The sequence below is a fragment of the Copadichromis virginalis genome, linkage group LG12 (genome assembly GCF_057382275.1).
Source record: "Copadichromis virginalis isolate Kocher_CV1m ecotype Utaka linkage group LG12, C_Virginalis_male_GT1.1, whole genome shotgun sequence".
Lineage (NCBI taxonomy): Eukaryota > Metazoa > Chordata > Actinopteri > Cichliformes > Cichlidae > Copadichromis > Copadichromis virginalis.
The window spans coordinates 10,316,239-10,337,671 of NC_140629.1; the positions used below are offsets into that span (position 1 = coordinate 10,316,239).

The 21,433-nt window shown below is 39.4% G+C and overlaps 1 protein-coding gene across 1 annotated transcript in view; it reads left to right on the forward strand.

Moving 5' to 3' along the window:
* Positions 1 to 21,433, forward strand: part of LOC146696537 (NMDA receptor synaptonuclear signaling and neuronal migration factor-like) — a 71,456-nt gene that overhangs the window by 18,285 nt on the left and 31,738 nt on the right. Inside the window, exons 2-10 of the mRNA XM_085474655.1 lie at positions 598 to 659; positions 7,692 to 8,456; positions 8,619 to 8,691; positions 9,803 to 9,808; positions 13,295 to 13,363; positions 17,865 to 17,917; positions 19,143 to 19,232; positions 19,786 to 19,913; positions 20,009 to 20,092. Of these exons, the coding sequence (XP_085330781.1) occupies positions 598 to 659; positions 7,692 to 8,456; positions 8,619 to 8,691; positions 9,803 to 9,808; positions 13,295 to 13,363; positions 17,865 to 17,917; positions 19,143 to 19,232; positions 19,786 to 19,913; positions 20,009 to 20,092 (1,330 nt within the window). The remainder of the gene's footprint in view (positions 1 to 597; positions 660 to 7,691; positions 8,457 to 8,618; positions 8,692 to 9,802; positions 9,809 to 13,294; positions 13,364 to 17,864; positions 17,918 to 19,142; positions 19,233 to 19,785; positions 19,914 to 20,008; positions 20,093 to 21,433) is intronic.

Genomic DNA, 21,433 nt, shown 5'->3' on the forward strand with positions numbered 1-21,433 from the left:
GATAAGCTTTGTCATGAAAGAAAACTAGAGCAAATTTATGAATTTGTTTGTCTTTAAATCTTTATATATTTCACTTATTTTCATGTAACATAATTATAATAAAATAGAAAGTGAACGTAATGTGTGAGAAAAATACTAAAGTAGTTACTTACATGAATCAATCATATTGATATATAAGACATATTGAGCCACTGACCACCGAAAGGATATGAAAGCAATTAAAATGGTTATTAAAATTGGAAAATCTTCATATAAATGTCAGTTCATTTCCATTTCAATATTTTAGTAAGCTATAAAAATATGTAATAGAAAGCTTTCATTCTTTTTCCCTTCCCGACTTTAGCCAAGATCAGCCTGTAACTGTGTTGAGTGATGGCAGATAGCGAGTATGGATTCAGGACATTAACAGCTCCTCTCACAGAGTGCTGTGGTGATGTAACCTACTTGCAGTGAAGAGGGCCTTAGAGAGAAAAAGCTCAGACAGCCTGTTTAGGTGGAGAGAATCCTGTGAAATGTTTGTGAGTCACTTTGCTATGTTTGACAGCAACAGTTGTGCAAAATAGCTCAGAGTGAAGTCTTGCACTTGTGTCTCTACAGAGCAGCCAGAGCATTTGGAGAATACCTGTCCAATACCAATCCAGAGAACCGCAACGGAGCAGGTAGGTGGCACACTTAGTAGTCCTACAACAATACTATATCAGTATTAGAGCAATATAGTATTTAGTCGGAAATATCAGTTTCTCCGGCTTCACACGTATTTCCTACTCCCAAAAATACCTTAAAATATTTCTGTGTGAAATATTGGCCTGTGACATGTCGGATAATCAGTTATTAAAATATTTTAAAAATGCTGATGTTTATGTAATAAACGCTCAGCTTCAGGGTGCAGTCACACCACAACAGCAATGTTTCACAGGTTATCCCCAAAACCATAAGTATTTGATCACCCTAAAATCAGCTGCAGCGAACTATACTGTCACCTGGTAAGTGCTGAAAAATTGGAATTGGAAATTGGGCAAGTGTAAGGCTCTGAACAATTTTGACAGGGGCCAACCTGTGAGAGCAGGGTGACTGGTTCAGAAAATCAGCACGTATTGTGGGTGGTTCCCAGAATGCAGTGGTTAAAGCTTACCAGAAGTGGCTGCAGACCATGTGGACAAGTTCAAGGCATCAGTGTTCCTTGATGGCAGTGGCTTCTTGAAGGACATGTATGGTATGGCATAAGGAACTTGACAGAGAACTGACTCCAGATTGCTCTATCCTGCTGCTCGATTCCGTTGTGAATCCTGATACTACAGGACACCATCCAAAGTCTTCTAAAGTCCATACCTCAACAATTCTAAGCAGGATATCTTAATGTTGCAGATTACTGATATATCTGCAAGTTCTTCCCCCCTGCTGTTGGCAAGTGCTGTTCATAGAGGATTATCATATTGTAGGGTTTTTACTTTAACATGTAAAGCACTGTAAGATGACTATTTTTGTAAACTGATTATGAAAAAACAAAACTGAATTGGTAATGTAATTGAGGATTTATATTTTCAGTAGTAATTTATATTTGTTAGCATGCTCTTTTTAGTGCAAATATGTGGAATACATAAAGTAGCAGAAAACATGACAATTGAGATGGGGCTGAAGTTAGGTGCAAAGTGGCCTGCAGATACGCAGCATCTGTGGGCAGGCTAAAACAGGATTGTGCGCTTGCCAATTGGGAAGGGTCTGGAAGGGTATCAAGCGAGCTATCAGATGCACTGAGACCAGCTTACCTACTGGGATTGTGGTTGAGCCTAACTTAGTAACCTACTCAGTCTAATACTATGCTCAGTTTAATTATATCCTGGAAAAGCTGTTGTGACTAACTAGCACTTCCCTTTCCCCTACCTTTGCAATATCGCTTTTCTGTGTATGATTTCAACTTTATAAAAGGGAATCTTACAAATCTGTTTGCTTTCCACTCAGTTTTTCTTCAGTATAACTTAGTAAGTAAAGTACAGTAAAATTTTATTTATAAAGCACCTTTCAAGATAAAAATCAAAAAGTGCTTCACAGAAGCTAAAACCTAAAAATAAAAATCAACCAAAAGCAAGTTTAAAAAGATGAGTCTTTAGCTGTTTTTTAAAAGCGACCACGGAGTCCACAGATCTCAGGCTCAAAGGGAGAGAGTTCCACAATCTGGGGGCCACAGTTACAAAAGCTTTGTTGCCTTTTGTTTTCAGCCTCATGTGTAGGATAACCAGCAAGCCCTAGTCACATTACCTCAGGGACCTGCTGGTAATGTATGGATGTAAAAGTTCACTTATACAGGGAGTGCAGAATTATTAGGCAAGTTGTATTTTTGAGGAATAATTTTATTATTGAACAACAACCATGTTCTCAATGAACCCAAAAAACACATTAATATCAAAGCTGAATGTTTTTGGAAGTAGTTTTTAGTTTGTTTTTAGTTTTAGCTATTTTAGGGGGATATCTGTGTGTGCAGGTGACTATTACTGTGCATAATTATTAGGCAACTTAACAAAAAACAAATATATACCCATTTCAATTATTTATTTTTACCAGTGAAACCAATATAACATCTCCACATTCACAAATATACATTTCTGACATTCAAAAACAAAACAAAAACAAATCAGCGACCAATATAGCCACCTTTCTTTGCAAGGACACTCAAAAGCCTGCCATCCATGGATTCTGTCAGTGTTTTGATCTGTTCACCATCAACATTGCGTGCAGCAGCAACCACAGCCTCCCAGACACTGTTCAGAGAGGTGTACTGTTTTCCCTCCTTGTAAATCTCACATTTGATGATGGACCACAGGTTCTCAATGGGGTTCCGATCAGGTGAACAAGGTGGCCATGTCATTAGTTTTTCTTCTTTTATACCCTTTCTTGCCAGCCATGCTGTGGAGTACTTGGACGCGTGTGATGGAGCATTGTCCTGCATGAAAATCATGTTTTTCTTGAAGGATGCAGACTTCTTCCTGTACCACTGCTTGAAGAAGGTGTCTTCCAGAAACTGGCAGTAGGACTGGGAGTTGAGCTTGACTTCATCCTCAACCCGAAAAGGCCCCACAAGCTCATCTTTGATGATACCAGCCCAAACCAGTACTCCACCTCCACCTTGCTGGCGTCTGAGTCAGACTGGAGCTCTCTGCCCTTTACCAATCCAGCCACGGGCCCATCCATCTGGCCCATGAAGACTCACTCTCATTTCATCAGTCCATAAAACCTTAGAAAAATCAGTCTTGAGATATTTCTTGGCCCAGTCTTGACGTTTCAGCTTGTGTGTCTTGTTCAGTGGTGGTCGTCTTTCAGCCTTTCTTACCTTGGCCATGTCTCTGAGTATTGCACACCTTGTGCTTTTGGGCACTCCAGTGATGTTGCAGCTCTGAAATATGGCCAAACTGGTGGCAAGTGGCATCTTGGCAGCTGCACGCTTGACTTTTCTCAGTTCATGGGCAGTTATTTTGCGCCTTGGTTTTTCCACACGCTTCTTGCGACCCTGTTGACTATTTTGAATGAAACGCTTGATTGTTCGATGATCACGCTTCAGAAGCTTTGCAATTTTGAGACTGCTGCATCCCTCTGCAAGATATCTCACTATTTTTGACTTTTCTGAGCCTGTCAAGTCCTTCTTTTGACCCATTTTGCCAAAGGGAAGGACGTTGCCTAATAATTATGCACACCTGATATAGGGTGTTGATGTCATTAGACCACACCCCTTCTCATTACAGCGATGCACATCACCTAATATGCTTAATTGGTAGTAGGCTTTCGAGCCTATACAGCTTGGAGTAAGACAACATGCATGAAGAGGATGATGTGGACAAAATACTCATTTGCCTAATAATTCTGCACTATATATGTTGGCGTTTGTCTATGCAGAGCCCTGAAAGTCAAGGTCAAAACCTTAAAGTGGATTCTGAATTTATCGGGGAGCCAGTGCAGCTGAATCAGCAGGGGTGTGACATGGGAGTACTGGGAGGACTTGGTCAGAAGCTTTGCAGCAGCGTTCTGAACAACTTGCAGATGCTCCAAAGAGGCTTTACATAAACAACTAAGCAAAAAATTACAATAATCCAGACGAGATGAAACAAATGCATGAATGACAATTTCTAATTTGGAGCGCGATACAATGGGACTCAGCTTAGCAGTGTTTCTCAAGTGATAAAAACAGGAGCGAACCAGAGATTTTACATGGGCATCCAAAGTCAGACCTGAGTCAATAGTAACACCAAGGTTCCTGATAGACGGTTTGGCAAATGTAGCAAGTGGACCCAAGTTTTCCATAACACTAGGTACAAAATGTTTAGGAGCACAAACAAGGACTTCAGTCTTCTCCTCATTTAGTTGAAGAAAGTTTACAGCCATCCAACCTCTAATGGAGTCTATGCATTTATGCAAAATCTGTAGCTTGGAAACATCATGGGGCTTAAAGGAGATATATAACTGAATATCATCTGCATAGCAGTGATACGAAATGTCCTTAAAAGTGCTCAATAAGTGTTGAAGAGGAAGTAAATACAGCAAGAACAATAAAGGCCCCAAAACTGAACCTTGTGGCACACCATAGGCAAGAAAAGTAGAAGAGGAACTGTACTTAAAGGTAGCCGCAGAAAAGGATCGTTCATGCAAATAGGATTCAAACCAGGCCAAAGCAGCCCCTGATATACCCGCCCAGTGTCTCAGCCTATCTAGCAGAATATGATGGTCCACAGTATCAAAGGCGGAGGTCAGGTCCAACATCAACAGAACGGAGCATTCTCCTGCATCACATCTCATCAAAATGTCGTTGGAGACTCTAAGAAGTGTAGTTTCAGTAGAGTGAGCTCTACGAAAGCCAGATTGGAATTTATCCAGAATGCTGTATTCTAGAACAGCTATAAGCTTTTCTAAAATCTTAGCAATGAACGGTAATTTTGAAATCGGTCTGTAGCTACTAAGAAGAGAAGCATCAAGCTTAGGTTTTTTTAACAGTGGGTGAATGACAGCATTCTTACAATAAACAGGGACCTGACCAGAAACCAGTGAGGTATTGATAATTGTGAGCACACAGGGACCAATAGACCAAAAAGACATTTTTAAATAAAAATCCAGGTAAAATATCCAGAGAGCAGGAGGACGCTTTCATCGAATTAACTAACTTGAACAGCTCTGGTAAGGACACAGGTAAAAATCTTCCTAAAATTACAGGCCTAGCTTGAGTTGGAGCAGATAAGAGAGACACAGAAGGAGAGATATTGTTCCTCACGTTACTGACATTTTCAACGAAGAAAGAAAGAAATTTTTCACAATCTTCATTTGATGAATTTGGGACAGCAGGTGGAGCAGGAGTAACAATATCACTAATGGTGTTGAATAGTACCATAGATAGAAGGTTACCTCTGCTCTTAGACACTAAGTCTGAGAAATACGCAGCCCTCGCATCTCGAAGTGAAGTGTTAAAAGGGACTAAAAGGTCCTTTAAATGAAGGAGATGGACATGCAAACGTGCACAGCAAATCCAGCATGTCCAAATTAACACTGTCGGATTTGATTTCAACACTATTAAAGTGTCTATATGGGTCCACACCAGAGAGTGTTAATTTAACTCTTTTTGGAGAGTTGGTACGTTAACTCTGATTTAGTGTTAAACACCAAATCTGTCTGGAGTTGATAATTTAACACTTGGTGTTAAGAGTTTATATATTAACTCTCAAAGAGTATTTTAGTTTAACTACGTAAGAGTTATCTTCTAATTCATTCTTAAAAGTGGGAATTTTACTGTTCTGAACTTCTAGAAATTTCTTTTGGAAATAAACATTTACTAAAAAGATGCAATGGTTTTTTAAAAACATTTATTCTGAACTGTGCACCACAATTTCAAAACATTTTCTGAAAGATGTAACAGTATACATGTTCTCACTTTCATTAGAACTTTGTTTATCAAAAGGTCTGACATGGTAAATGCAAATAACAGCATTCTCATCACTTATTTCTTCAATACAATATGCATGTCCTTCATTCATCCCTTTGTGGAACTTCAACGCACTTCTGCTCTCCCCCATATTCCATCTTCACAAGCATATCCTGTGCGGAGATTGAATAAAAATTAGTTGACACTAATTAATGGCACAAATAATCCAGTAAACAATTGCAGCACAGTTAAAATAAAAAAAAAAAAAGGAATCCTCTTTGAGCCATTACTTGTGTAAAGTATTTTCCCAAAAGACAAAGACACAGGCAGCAGGTAATACTGAACTAAATGTAAAACCTCAACCTTTTTAATTTTTACCTAAACCGTGTGCACAAAACTCTGGAGGGATCTATGCTACCGTAGAATCCAGTCAGGACGTCTGCTACTGCTGTTTGCTCTTTTTTTTTTTTTATGGGCGATCGTTTTCAGGCTTCAAGTAGCACCATTATACCAACATTTCACATTCTAGACATTGTTTTAGGTGTATTTGACCAAAGATTTGACTGAAAATTCACATGCAAGCTTTTTTTCAAGGCTGTGGCATTTGCCCGCAGACAATACCTTTCAGCTAGCTAAAACAGAATATTATGCTATCACCGAGCAACATGGCTAATGCCTTTCACACAGCTTTGTCTCAACTCCAAAGAGCCACAGAAGTAAAAGCTCATAATAATTGAAACAATCTTTGAAAAAATGACTTACCAAGCATGGCAAACAACTCAAATATGTAGAGCAAAATGTTCTGAAACGGCTTCACTTCAGCTTCGATTGGAGCCGTGCTGGGGGCGGAGTCTGGGAATTTACTCTGTTGGTGTCATAGCCCCTCTAGGAGTTCAGAGTTAAGAGGTCAAGAGTTAATGTTTCCATTGTAACACCTCCAGATTTGACAGAGAAACACTCATTTTTAACACTCGATTTTAACTACTATCATTTTACACCTCAGAGTTACATTAAAAGAATGTGACTCTGCTTAGAGTAAAATTAACTCTACTTTTGCAAGAAGACTATTAACACCAAAACATTTAACACTTTTGAATTTGCTGTGTGTTTTCCTCCATAAACGCTCAACCTTACAGCGGCAACGCTTTGAGAGGCGAATGGTGTCATTTATCCAGGGAGACGACTTTGAAACCGGAGCTAGTCTTGTTTAGACAGGACAAACATTGTCTAAAATAGAAAGACAATGATTATTAAAAATATTTGTTTAAAAAATGAACATCGTTATAAGGAGATAAAACTAAATTAAAGGCATCGGAAAATTATCACTATACCCATACTTATTTATCCACAGGACACACAAAATGAAAAACTAGCAAGTCCCATCAGATTACACTTGCTTTCAAGCCTGCAGCATTGCAACCATTTATACAGTGAGAAGAACTATTCATCCTTCATGATCCTACAGGACAACTGGGCTTCTTGGACTGTACCGGCTCATCCATTTCTGAATCTTTCATCTTTCCGCTATTTGTTTTTTTTCCATCACTATGCCACCTCTCTATTTTCCTCATGTGCTCACAAAAGCTTTGCAGCTAGTAAATGTTTACCACTCTGCTGCCAGAGCTTCCAAACCCAAAGAGACACAAGCAAGCTCCCTGTTAACTCTATTTACATAGAAAGCATTTATCTGATGTCCGTTTATGAAAGCTATATAGAAAACAGACAGCATGATTTATCTCTCACTTGCTATGTTTTCTTGTTAATTTTGCTTCATCCCCTTTCTCTTTATCCCCAGATCATCTACTGTCTGAAACTTTCTCTGGCCAGGACTCTCCAGACGTCAGTCACTTGCATAACAACAATCTGCCACCACAGAGCCGTTGTTTATCCATAGCTAAACCCGCCCAGTCCAGCCAGTCTAATCCCAGCACTAACCCACAGTCTCAATCTCAAGTCAACACTCTCCAGGCTCAAGCATCACTTGGCCCCTCCAAACGGCGACTCTCTGCCGAACGCAGTCTTTCCATAGAGGACCCACCTGCTGCCAGGGGTTCACAGGGGCCTGTTGCTGTGAAGCCAGCCAGGGTGTACACAATCACCAGGGAAGGCGGGATGACCCTCGGGGGCCGTGGCAGTGAGGAGAGCCTGGAGTTGGAGGTGCTGAAGGGCTCCCGGGAGCAGCCTCTCTCACAGAGCACTTCTGCTGCCAGTCATGGCCTATCCTGCACCAGCCAACCAACCGCCTCAGCTGCCCGTGGCAGCCATCACCGTAGCAGCCATCACCGCAGTAACCAACATCATGCCCAGCAGCATCACGGAGGCCCAACGTCATCATCGCAGCCGCTGCAGAGCTCAGGTAGCGCTGGCAACATTCGTGATTGGGGAATGAGGAGAGGTGGGTCGCGGGATGACTACACCCCAGACTGCGTTGCCTGCATTCGGGCTCCATGCCAAAGTCAGCGCTCCCTGGACCTAGATACCTCACCCCGAGATGGAGGGAAGCAACGCAAAAAACTGGAGAGAATGTACAGCGAGGACAGAGCATCTACAGATGACAGGGGTATAAAACTAAATGTGAAGGTTTAAACGAATAAACAAACTGAGCCTAAATTTAAACACGTTCTCACCATGTTTTTATTCACCTCCACTGCTATTTGTAAGGCCTGTGTTTGAATGTAATGCTCACTGACACACACCTTCCTTTTCTTATTTGTGTTTGCAGAGGACAATCCTAACAGCTGGTTCCCCAAAGAGAATATGTTCAGCTTTCAGACAGCCACCACCACCATGCAGGCGTGAGTATGGCATGGAAATCCACCTTCACTCCCACTCTGTGCATCACAGCATCTCGCTGCCATGTTGGCAGGATACGGCCCCAGTCTTTTCCTTCCAAGAGACAAATGTAACATTCTAATACAAAGTCTTAATGAGCTTTCACACCTTTATGCTCGTTGGTTTTATTAATATAGGAAGCCACTTTGACATTTTTTTTAGAAATAAGCAGTTGCCCATAGAAAAACTGGATGTTTTAGATCTGTACTGGTAGAAGCACAGTTTAGTAATTTTAACAACATGGTCCAACAAGTGTCCCAGTAAACAATGATACCAGCTGAATGGAACGCACCTGTTTCCAGTGTTGTGCATAGTACTTGTTCCTCTAAATTGAGCAGCCAAGAGTCTTTGAAATCAACACATTTAGAAAGCTGGAAATGTGTTGGTCTAGATCGTGTACGTGCCTTAACCAAGACACACATACACGCAGACACACAACTCCGTTCCAGTCTTGCTGACAGGTTAATTATCACCTATCACCCTGACCTTATAATTATGACTCTCAAACAGACAAAGCGCACCCACCATGATCTTTTTTTCCCTTCTTCTCTCCCACACTCCCTCTTTGCTATCCATATGTCTCACCTTCCTTTCCCCATCTGTTTCCGACTGCCTGTGTCCGTATTAGAGTCAAACTGATATATGGGTCTGACTCTCGCTTTTGATTTAAATGGTAGGCTGAATGATGGATATATCACAGTTTAACTGACTACACATTATTGACTACACATTAAACTAAGTGTTTGGTTATAGCCAGTCCTTGAGAACCAACTGGTGAGATATTTTGGTACACTTTAGATGTACATACATGTACATATTTCATCAGTCATCATCTCCTCTTCCTCACTTCTTTCAATGTGCATGTCATATTTGAATCCCAGTCCCTGCTCACTTATTTATAGGTAGGATTCTTCCATTTTGTCTCTCCTGAAAATGAGAACTGGAACATAAATCTCACTCCAAAATTTGGGTATGTGGAGTATTTGGCTGGCCCTATTGCTAACTTTTCTTTCATTTTTGTCTCCTCTTCTTCCTCTCCACACTGTGTGGCGGCCTTCCAAACCACGACTGTAGAATATCGTGAGTAAATCTTTCAAACGCCCCCACTGTTCTTCCTTGTTGCTTTTTCTTTTTTTCTTGCTATGCCAGTTAGGTAACTCGCATTGAACTCTGTTCCTCATGTGGCTTTGTGCTAGTCAGTCTACTGTGTCCTTATTCCCCCAACCTCGATGTCTGCTGGATGGGATGTCAATATGTGGATGTAAGATTAAAGGCAAGGAAGGTTTGGTAGGAATGAAAAGTAGGTCATGCCAAGCATTATTTAAATAGCAACAATTCTTTGTTGAAATGAACTCCTTTGATATATTTCTGATAAAGACAGTGTAGCAGTGGTGACTTGACTACCAAAGTTACGTCTGAAAACTAAAACCATGAACTCAAAGCTGTTTTCTTGTGCATAAGTCTATAGATAAATCTTAGTAATGCTGTTTAACCCTCTGAGGTCTGAGTCGTACAGCAACCCTAAAAGGTCAAATGCATAGCAACTTAAGAAAACAATGGCAAATAGAAAAAAGCTGAATAAAACACATAAGAAAAAGGAAAAACACAACATAAGCTCACAAAAAAATAGCTCACAAAACACAGCGGAGGCTTTTTTGGGGAGACAATACTATAGAAAACTTGCAGAGATAAGTTAGCTATAGCTAACTAGCTATAAGCAGTGAACAGCTAATAGCAGACGTGTTTTTACAGTGTTTTATAAATCATGTGATTAAATCACACGTCACCTGCCTCTTTTGTCCCTCACAACACCAATGAAACCTTTGTTTCATTCTTGTAATGTCTCAGTGCAGTCCTTTGCACATTTTGCTTCCTGTCCCTTCCATAGCTATACTGTCACATTCATATCTCCACGAAAACACTTTGGTTGTTTTATAAGATTTTATTTTTTTTTACTCTATGAAACTATACCTGCCTCCTGCTAAAAGATAGTGTAAACTGTATTTTAGCAGGCTGTCAGCTTTTAAATATTGTGATGATGGTTTCAGAGTAAGAACCAGATTATAATGTGTGGTTTCAAAGAGGTTAAGGTGAGAACAGTTCGGTGACCCAGCTTGAGGCTTCAAAAATGGGAATTCAAAAACAAGAAGGGTTGGTGGCAACATCCAGCTAGTCTAAGTGTGGGCATTTGATTTTCCCAAGGGGTCACAATTAGGATCTACTTGTAACATCTACTATTACCATTAGTGGTTTATAAAGGGATAACATTTCCAATAAAATTACTATTGAGCAGAATTGGACTGAATATATCCGTAGCAGTCCCAGTTTCTCATTTCTCTTTGGGAAAATTATTTTCCTGGCCCCAGCAATCTATGGTCACATCACTATGTTCTGCAAAAACAGTTGTCTAGTCAGTATCTAACACCATTACTTACATACAGGGGATGTGACTGTGAATCACTTATCTTTAAAGGAATTTAAAGGAATTTAATAAAGGGACATGAGCGTTTTCATACATTATGTGTTTGAACAAGCAGTAATCTAAACTGCAATGTGACCAATCAACGACCAGGTGATAATTTTAGTCTTTTTTTTTAATAAGGTTGATCACACATGTGATATCCGTTCTTGCTGGTGTCAAAAGTAGACTGTATGGCTTTACTGTAAAGAAAGATAAACAAGAGTCTCTAAGGCTTTTTGGTTGCTAATGATTCCATCTATTAAGGTAAACTGGGAACTCCTATTAAACTTAGATTACTGGACTTGGTTGATCAAATTCTGGAAACAACATTTTTCCCAAGTTTCTTGGTAAACTTTTAAGGTGACCATGCATCATGTGAGACATGATGAAATTCTAGATCATACACTTTTTCAAATGTTTGCTAACTCTCATTTGCAACTACCAATCTAGCTGTCAGCAGACATAAAGCCGCCCCCAGTACTGCTTAAGTTTCAATACTTTAATATCTTCAGATCTTTAGTATTATAACTTATCTTCTCATATTTAACTCTCTAAGGTCTAAGTCACCATCATCAGCAAATAACCCAAACCTTAACTCAGAATATGTAGGTCACTTTTGCTTTTAGTGTTTTCACCTTTGATGGCTTAGACTTCACAGGCTTAAGCTTATGTAAACCACTGTTTGAAACTATAAAACCGCATGTGCCTACTGCCAAAGACAGTGAAAAATCTGTTTTTCTTCTTCTCTCTCTGCTGGCTGCTTGATAAATTTGGCAGAAAATTTAAAGGATTGCTTTATCGCACAATAGAGGAAGTAGGCTGTCAGCTTTTAAATATACTTGTGATAGCAGATGGTGGAAGGAGGGACAGGCTGAAGGAAACATCTCTTCCAACCTGTTTGTTTTTGCAGTGAGAAGGAACAAAACGTGAGTGAATTCACGAGGGGAAAAAATTCTGCAATAGCAATGCAGAGAGCTTTTGGATAATAATCAGACTCCAGTGAATTCAGCCTCATGTTTTGTCATCCCAGGGCTCATCAGCTGCCTGCCTGTCTGTCTGTCCGTTGGTGAAAACCAGACCGTAGGACCGGACTTTGTTTTTGACATACGCTGTCACAGATGATTCTCATTATGTCTGACGCCCTGTCAGAACCATTACTGTCCCTACTGGGAAAGGCACCTCGGTGTAGGCATACTGTTACACACTTGGCAGAATGGTTAATAATGTGTTGCAAAAATTGTGGTGCAGAAATATTTCTCAGTACATCAAAATGTGAAACAGAGGATGTCACATCTCAGCACTGGTCTGATAATCCATTTCTGAAGTTTAACTGGGTTCTCTTTCAACCTCCTACAAGTAAGGGAACACAATGAGTTTCTGTGCTATCAGGAAATAGCTAGTCTTTCCTAGAGGCTTTTCATAAAGATGAGATAAATTGGTCAGAAGACAGCCAGGGCAACAAGTTCTAAAAGTCTTGACCTTTTGAGACCTACACAAAATAATACGACCCCACCAACCAAGAAAAAAACCAATACATCCCATAATGGCTGTTGAAGCTGCACAAAAAAGAATTTAACATTCATATTTAAATGAATATAAAGTCGTCTTTTGTTCCCTCAGTGTCTTTTCCTACATTGTGGTTGTAGTTTGTGAGTGTGTGTGCGTGAGTGTACATGCAATTATCCTCAATGTCCTCTGCCTTTGGTGGATTAGATGTCCCTGTGCTGCTAACTTTAACTACTCACCAAAGCTAACTAAACTCTCACTAACCCTACTGGACTTCAAACCTCTCACCTTTGACACCTTTAGTGTCTTCCCATACCACCCTAACTAAACTTTATGCCCGAACCCAACTAGACCCTATGGGCTTTTTAGTTTCCTTTTGTTACTGTGTGGCATTTTAGTTAGTTTTGTTTATAACAAACATCAACTTAAAAGCTGCATTAATTTCTAAGCTCACCAGATATAGCAAGTAATAGTAGAGCTTTTTAGCCCTTGGGTCAGATTGGGTTCAGACAAAAAAATCCTTGGTTGCTGTCAGGCGAAGCTAAAACGAAAACCTATATTTCCAAACAAAACAACTTAATGCTTTGACGTCCCGGCAGGGCTTTCCGAGGCATTGCTGAGAGAAAGAGACGGAAAAGAGAGCAGGAGGCAGCCACCATGATGGAGAGGTACCGTGCCCTGTCCTGTCCTGTGTGGTGCTGTTATAGTTACCCTATTACCCAACAAAGAAAACAACTTCTTGAACAGAAATGCCTTTTATCCGATTTTAAAATAATTTTTTTCGTAGTCTTTTCAACCTCGTTTCTATTTATATTTCAAGTGTTGTAGACCAGGGGCCGGCAACCCTGGGCACTCATGCTGGCACGCGAAGGGTTAACTGATGGCACAACATGCACAGAGAAGGTGCATTAAAAACTAAATATCTATTACCAGTGCATATCACAAATTAGCTTGCATAGACACATCAGTTGCGCCATTTCTTAATCATTGCATCTTAGCTAACAACCCCACCCACCGAGTTCAACTTGTAATTGGCTAAAAATCACTTAGCCTACCGGCGAGAGGGATGTTGCTAACTAATCAGTCCTGTGAAATATGGCCTTGAAGCAAGCGAAAAAAAGATAATTTTATGATCTTGTATTCGCCAAATCGTCTTTTAAGACGGGGGTTTTGTTCAACAGAAAGATAGTGCTGTATGTGCTCTTTTCCTTGAGAGTGTTATTTGCCAAGTATGATCTCCAGATAAGATAACTGGCAAAATACAAAGCAGGGGGGGATCACATTAATATGTATATCCCTGTAATAACAAGCATGTCTTATTGGCCCAGTTTATTTTTTCTTATCATTGTTATGAGGAGAGCATAAATAGCATTTGCATTTTCTGTTGTATAGTTTCTTTGCTGTTCTTGTTATGGATAAAAAGTGTTTTTTGAGTAACTGTTGCTATGCAGAGTTATTAAAGTTATCATTAATACAATGGTTATTATGGCACATTGACTTCACTGGACATGACCTGAACTATGGTGCATGCATTCTGTGATAGCAGAACTTCATTGAGAAGTTTTTGGTATGACCACACAATTTTCATTTACCAGCTGTCCTAATTGCACAACTTGTAAGTCCATTCACTTCCTCACGATGAAATGAACATTTTTCTTTTGTTTTTCAACAAACTGGAGGACAACTACTCTCTATTGCACAGTCACATTTACCAAGGAACATGATCAGACTTCTATGGCGTGACCTAAAAAAACTCTGAAAAAAGTTCAGAGTTGCAAGAGAAGATGACCTTGATGTGAGGTCAGCCACGTAAAAAGAAAATTAAAATATCTCCTAGTAATGATGAACATCTAATCATGCTTTCTGTATTAATGTTCCTGTTACTCTAATCTAGACCATCTGAATCTTGATAGGGTGATGTTTCACCATAGACTATGTCTAACCAGCGCACAGTAAACCCAGCACTCAAGTGTTTTTCCTGTTACCATATTCTGCTCTGACTGTTTGCTGGTGAACATTCACTTTGTGTATTTTGACTCTCTGCATGAGGAACTCACCGTGCCTTCCAATCCCTACCTACGGGGCAATCACATGGCTCGTAAAAGCATTCTCCGGCGCACATGTGTGTGTGTGTGTGTGTGTGTGTGTGTGTGTGTGTGTGTCGTGAATCGTGGAGGCTGTGGGTGGCAGGTTTAATAAATGTTCCTCACTGAACACTGAAGTGTAAAAACGGGTCTGTCAATATACTGCTGCAGCTCTGCACTCTGTGGCTGGCAGTCAAAGCCAATGAATTGATCAATATTTGGCAACGGGCCTCACATCCACCAAGGCTGAGACATTCCATATGCTGTATGAGCTTGTGTGTGTGTGTGTGTGTGTGTGTGTGTGTGTGTGTGTGTGTGCGCGCGCGCGCGCGCGTGCGTGCGTGTGTGTGTGTGTGCGTGCGTGCATACCGAGCTGTGTCACATAGAGTGCAATGCTTTTAATAGAAAGGTACATCTCAGTTAGTTTCAAAAATTAAATTATTCATGGTTTAATGAGGATAATTTTGCAAAGTGTTTTGTAAGGTCACAGAAGGAAAGCGAAGGTTAGGGGCGATTTATTTGCAGAAATATGAATTCACACATACATATACTGGCAGGAATTTGACTTTATTATCTTGGTGTGCAGGTGGTAGATTTAAAAAGCTAGTTGTCACACAGTATGAAAATACAACTCTGACTGACGGATGGGTCCCCCTCTACTCTGAGTCATCTCTCTATTTTAGGCGCTGCCTTCACCATTCCTGCAATCAACACTGACATGTCAGGGGTGTTTTTGGATTGCCTCCAACTGTGCTCTGGATTCAAATATCTTTAAATGGTGCATGTAGGGATGTGAGCTTTGCATTTTGCTTTTGCACGTTTCTTTTTGCTATTTAGCCATGATGAAACTAGAAAATTATGTTGGTAGTTTTTTGCTATGTTACCCCTGCATCAGATTGATGACCTGTCCGGGGTGCACCCAGTGTTGTGCAGTGCCACCAAAAACAGATACTATATGGGGCAGACAACCTTTAATAGAGGTGGGGCTTATTATAAATAATTAGCTATAGGGTTGCGACCCATTCTCATCAGTTTCCGTGAACCTTATCACAGTACCATGTGCCTCAACTACATAGAGCAGAAGAGTCCACACACTGATTTACCCGTTCATCCTATTTTTGATGTGATTTTTTCAGAAAGCTAGATAGGCAACCTTAGCTACCCAACAGCGAGGAAGACAAAATAGACACACAAAACAAAATAGAATCTATGGCTTAACCTCTAGGAAGTAGAAGCAAACCAATGCCACAAACAAAACCACAAAGTTATCCTTTGAGAATATGGTTAAGTTTAGGCTGTTGCCTAAACTTAACCATATTCTCAAAAGATAACTTTGTGGTTTTGTAAGCATAAAGGCCTTTAAACACTGAGCACATTGCAGAAAATTAAAAAGATTCACAATAATTAAGACATGATTGAAAAATTTATTCTCACAAAATGCACTACAAAAAAAATTAATAAATATATATATATATATATATATATATATATATATATATATATATACACACACACACACACACAAATACTGGTGGCCACCAATGCTCACCCTCAACCTGGTATAAATATGAAAATCCTAAGTGACTTCCTTCTTGAGTTATGCCATTCATAAGATTTTCACAAAACTTGACCTCTAAGCTTGATCTTGAGGTGGAGGTGACTGTGATTTGAACTCCTCCAAGATTTTTAGTAGATGCACTTATGGTGTCAGTTTGAACCCTCTATGTCACATTGTTGGAGTCAAAAATGGAGTCAACATCAAGTGATTATGAGAATGTTGTAATGTTTCTAAACAAGTGAAGGAAGAAACAGAGATTCTGGGTTCATTCAGTTCTCACGAGAACAAAGCAGCAGGGAGAATTTCATGGAATCCGGAAAACTTTTGTACATATTTCAGGATGTCAGTGGGACAGTTTGATCCCATCTGATTTTCATTGAATTTATCTCAATTTTTTATTTATTTTCATAAAAAAGACTTTTATATACCTTTATACTATACTTAGCATGCATGTGTTAGGACTATAGGAGGAAGTCAGAGTAACCAGAGGGAATCCACATAAGCACGAAGAAGAATAGACATGAGTCTAAGCCCCAAGAAGCTCAGCTGCATATCTGCAGTGGATAAGACGTGCAAAAACAATACAATCTATATTGTACTAAAATGAAGCAGACTTGCAAAAGTCTGCTTCATTTTAATAAAATAACTTTTCTTTACCATTTTATCATGTATCCAAAGAAAACTGTGATGATTTTTCTAAACTGTGAAAAATAAACAACAAACTGCAGACTTTGTTTACTGTTTTGAGCTTTTGAGTTCGGACATCTGCCATGAACTGGAATGGTTCACCTCAAACACCAGCTCACTGTCAGTGAAGTATGTAGTACACAAATGTAAATGTGATTATTAACCATGGTGAACTGATGAAGCTTTTGGACATTTGTAATTTTCAATGGTAGCTTGAAAGTTGGGGAGTGGCTGCAGCTCAGAGGGTAGAGCAGGTCTCTACTAATTGGAAGGTTGGTGGTTTGATCCCTGGATGCAAGATACTGAACCCCAAGTAGATCTCTGATGCATCCATTGGAGTGTGAATGTTGGATAGAAAACACTGAAATAAGGGGAAAAGTGCTTGTGTGAACGAGACATGTTGTATAAAGCACTTTGGCTGCTCGGGTAGAGTAGAAAGGCCCTATATAAAGAGCCAATCCTTTTACGTTATAAAATATACTGTTAAAACCCTGGTCCTCTATTCCCGATTAACATCCACTTTTTTGTTGTTGGGGATTTTTTTAAAATGATTTTCTATTTGAGTGGCTAAAACAGGTGACAATTCTATGAAATGTTTTGATGTTAAGCACCCCACTTCCTAACCCTAGATGAATTTCAGTCCATATGCACAAAACACCCACTGGATATTTAGATGTGATCACTGGTAATTTATCAGTAGCCTGACCCTAATCAAGATGCCCCATCATCTTCTTCTCTGTTCTTCTCTATGTATGTTTTTAAGTTTGAAGCATTTTCTCTCTTATTTTTTTTATATTCTGAATATGCTTCGTCTTCTTCTTTTTTTCTCTAAATTGATAGAAATTTTCGCAAGCACCTTCGGATGGTGGGCAGTCGCAGGATGAAGGCCCAGAGTGAGTCTTTGCATTTGTTTCTGTTGGCATGTGTGTGCATTGTCAAAACACTACCATGCATTCATGCTCTCGAGTGTGTACCATGACATCACAGTGGATGTTCATTTGATGTTTTTCATGCTTTATGCACGTAGCATCAGTAGTGTGGACGTGTGTATATATTTTGTTAGAGTATACTAAACATTATTCCTTAAACTGCTAGTTGATGGTAATTTTATCGCTATGCGGTGTTTAGACGGTCTTTGTATTTGTTCATTGTTGTGAGACTTGTACCATTTGTATGATATTGATTGTGCACTATATTGAACTGAAAGGCAATTTCTGTTTAACAAGACAGAATCCCAGCTAGTTTACGTGTGGTGTTTGTTTAGCTGTGCAGTTCTGAGTATGTGCTATTTTTGAAATATCTGATATGTTTTTTTTTCTTTTTTAATGTGTAAAGTATTTCCTCTGAATATATTCACATTGTTATTTGACATTAAGGGAAAAAAGCGTCCTTGGTTTGAACTCCCACCAGGCTAATCTCAAGACTCTGATGATGAGATTTTATACATTTTTATTACAAATGGTTTAAATATTTACAAAATACAAACATAAAGCAAAACAAAACAAAATACAGCTGTAATGCTTTAATAATTTAAAGGTACTTGTGTTTTGGGTATGTTCATAGAAAATCTGTGAAATAAATGCTAAAAAACAGTTAATAATCATTTTGTATCTGATGAAGGTCAGTTGCACTGAAACAGCACGATTCAGTGAAATGGTGTTAAGTAAGAAAGTGTGTGGTGGAGGTTATATTTCTTTTTAACCCTTTTCTACCTTCTACACACCTATCAGGTGTGCAGAGAGTCTGAACTACTTAAAAATACTGATAAAAGAAATCAATATGTATTAAATTGTATATAACGATATCTATAAATTAAAAGTGCATTACTGCAATTTCGTTTAAACAACTTTTTTAATTTTAATGACTTTTTTATCTTGGAATCATTAAGACAACAGAAAAACTGAAAAATGATCAACCATTTGCTAATACAATGTAAACTCTTACTGTTCTGTTAATATGAAGCAACATGACCTGATATCCAACCGGGACAATGGAATTGACTGATTCACAAGCTAGGTCAATAAGACAGAGCTCTTGATTACTGGGTTTGATTATCCTTTGGAGACTGTATATATGTGTGCGTGTGAGTCATTCTCTGCCTCCCCCCAACTTCATCAGCCTTCGTCGATCGTCGAGCCAAGAGCTTCAGCCGCTCGTGGAGTGACCCCACCCCCGTCAAGCCTGAGTCACTGCATGAATCCAGAGACAGTGAGTCCATGCTCTCTTAGTTATTCACAAGCAAACACACGGTATACAATATATACCTTAGGCCTTTCTTAAACTTGGCTTCTTACACATGTATGTATAAACACCTACAGGTAAGCACACAGACAACTGCACTCAAGCATAATAAGGCTGCACACACATTAAAACAAGAACAAACACTGATTGACAGGTGCCCTGTCACGCAAACATGCTGTCTCTTTTTATTTTATATTGCCATTTTTAAAGTATGCTTTATTCTGCGTACCACTACTCAACTGTTACCATCCATCCGCACAGCTCTACTCATCCTGCGGCCTGTCGTCCATCTGCCTGTTGTTTTGTGTTGTATCTGTCTGTATCTGGCTGGGCAGATAAGGAGCCTGTTATTGTGTCCTTTTGTGTCGTGTGCCGTTTGTTTTTAACTCCTCCATTTCTCCCCTCTGTGCTGGGAAAAGAAAATAACAGGTGCAGCGTTTTCAAATGGAGCACCCCGCTCTACTAATCTTGTTTGTGTATTATCCTTTCATCTCGCCCTTTGTTCCCATGTGTGAACCAGGTGGCGAGCTTCAGACCTCCTCAGGGACGCTGGATGAAGGGCTGGACGAGGATGCCGACTGGGAGGAGGAGAGGGAAATGGAAAGAGTGGCCTGCGACGGAGAAGACTTTATCCCTCCCAAAATCATGGTGAAGTTCCTGGCAATTAAATTAACATATAGATTAATGAAGTTTGAATATATGTGCAATCAAAGTCTATCTGCATGCTTTTCTTCTCTCCATAGCTGATATCTTCCAAGGTCCCAAAGGCTGAATATGTTCCCAACATAATTCGTAGGGACGACCCCTCCATCATCCCCATCCTTTATGTGAGTATCTGCTAGTGAGTTTCCACTACATATAGATTTTGATTGACTGGTAGATTTTTTTATTTGGTGTTGTTTCTTGATGAGATGCCACAGGAGCTGATGGATAAGTGTTAAGATTGACTTTTTTTTAATCTTGTCCCTGGCAGGTTGTTGGGTTTTTAAAGCAAGCCAGCCAACATAAATTTGGCTGAAATACAAATGGTTGGAGCCTTTAAATAAGTGTTTTAACTTCTCTGTGCAATCTGTGCTGAGAGTGGTCTGTTTAGTAAAACCATCTCATCTTTTTCGAATACGCTGCATGCAACAGTGACATCTGTTAGTACCATTAGATGAAGTCAGGTGACAACATTACTAGAATTCTGTGGGTACCTTGAAAATCTGTATTAAATTTCATACAAATCCATTTGTGGATAAAACTGACATTTTAGTCAATTTAGAAACTTTAATGACTTTTTTAAAACTTCCAGTAGCTTCTAGTTTGAAAGTTAAAAGCAAAGATCAAATGGAAGCTCAGTAAATGATTCGTTCAGTCAAGTGCTCAGAGTTCATTTTTGTTCGAGTGTAGAAAAGCACCGTCAATCATCCACTTGAAGTGACATGTCTCCTCAGCAAAATACAGACTCATCACAGCCTGGCTTTGAGGTTCTGCTAAGTGGCACCATGTTGTTTGTCTGCTCAGATGAAAATATAAAGGCACTCCTTTGCTGTGTACCAGCTGGCATTTTCCAGTAAAGAGAATTATACGACGGAAAGTGCAGCGTTCTTTCAAGTACTGCCAAAATACAAATGTCTTCTTTTTTTTGGTTCTAAATGACAGTTCATTATAGAACCATGGTTTCCCGACCTTTCTAGCAACACTAAAGAGTCCATTTGGTTTTCTGTTTTCTGCTGAAACATCTCGGTGACTGCTGGTCAGGTTGCTGTGGAATTTTCCATGAAAATTTATGTTCCTATCTCGGTAAATTTCAATATGTTGGCTTTTCCTTTTTTAGCAGTATCAAGTCATTTTATTTTGTCCACTGTTCTGGTTTATTAACTTATTTATTACGTTATCCATATGCCCCAAACAACTAGAGCTAATTAGCAAATATTCATATGCTACCACACTAAAATAAGACCATGAATTCTCCTGACTAAACCATTAGATTTATTTCATTTGTTTGTTTGTTAAATTCTATTAGAGAGAGATTAGTTGAGTTTTAATTTTAAGATAGGTACTGTGTTAAATATTGATATGAGTTAGCATTTAGCCTATCCTCAAACTACATGACAGTTAACTAAAAGAAATCAAGTAAGACAGTGAGACATGCATTGCTCTTGTAGTGCAGTGTCAACCTTACA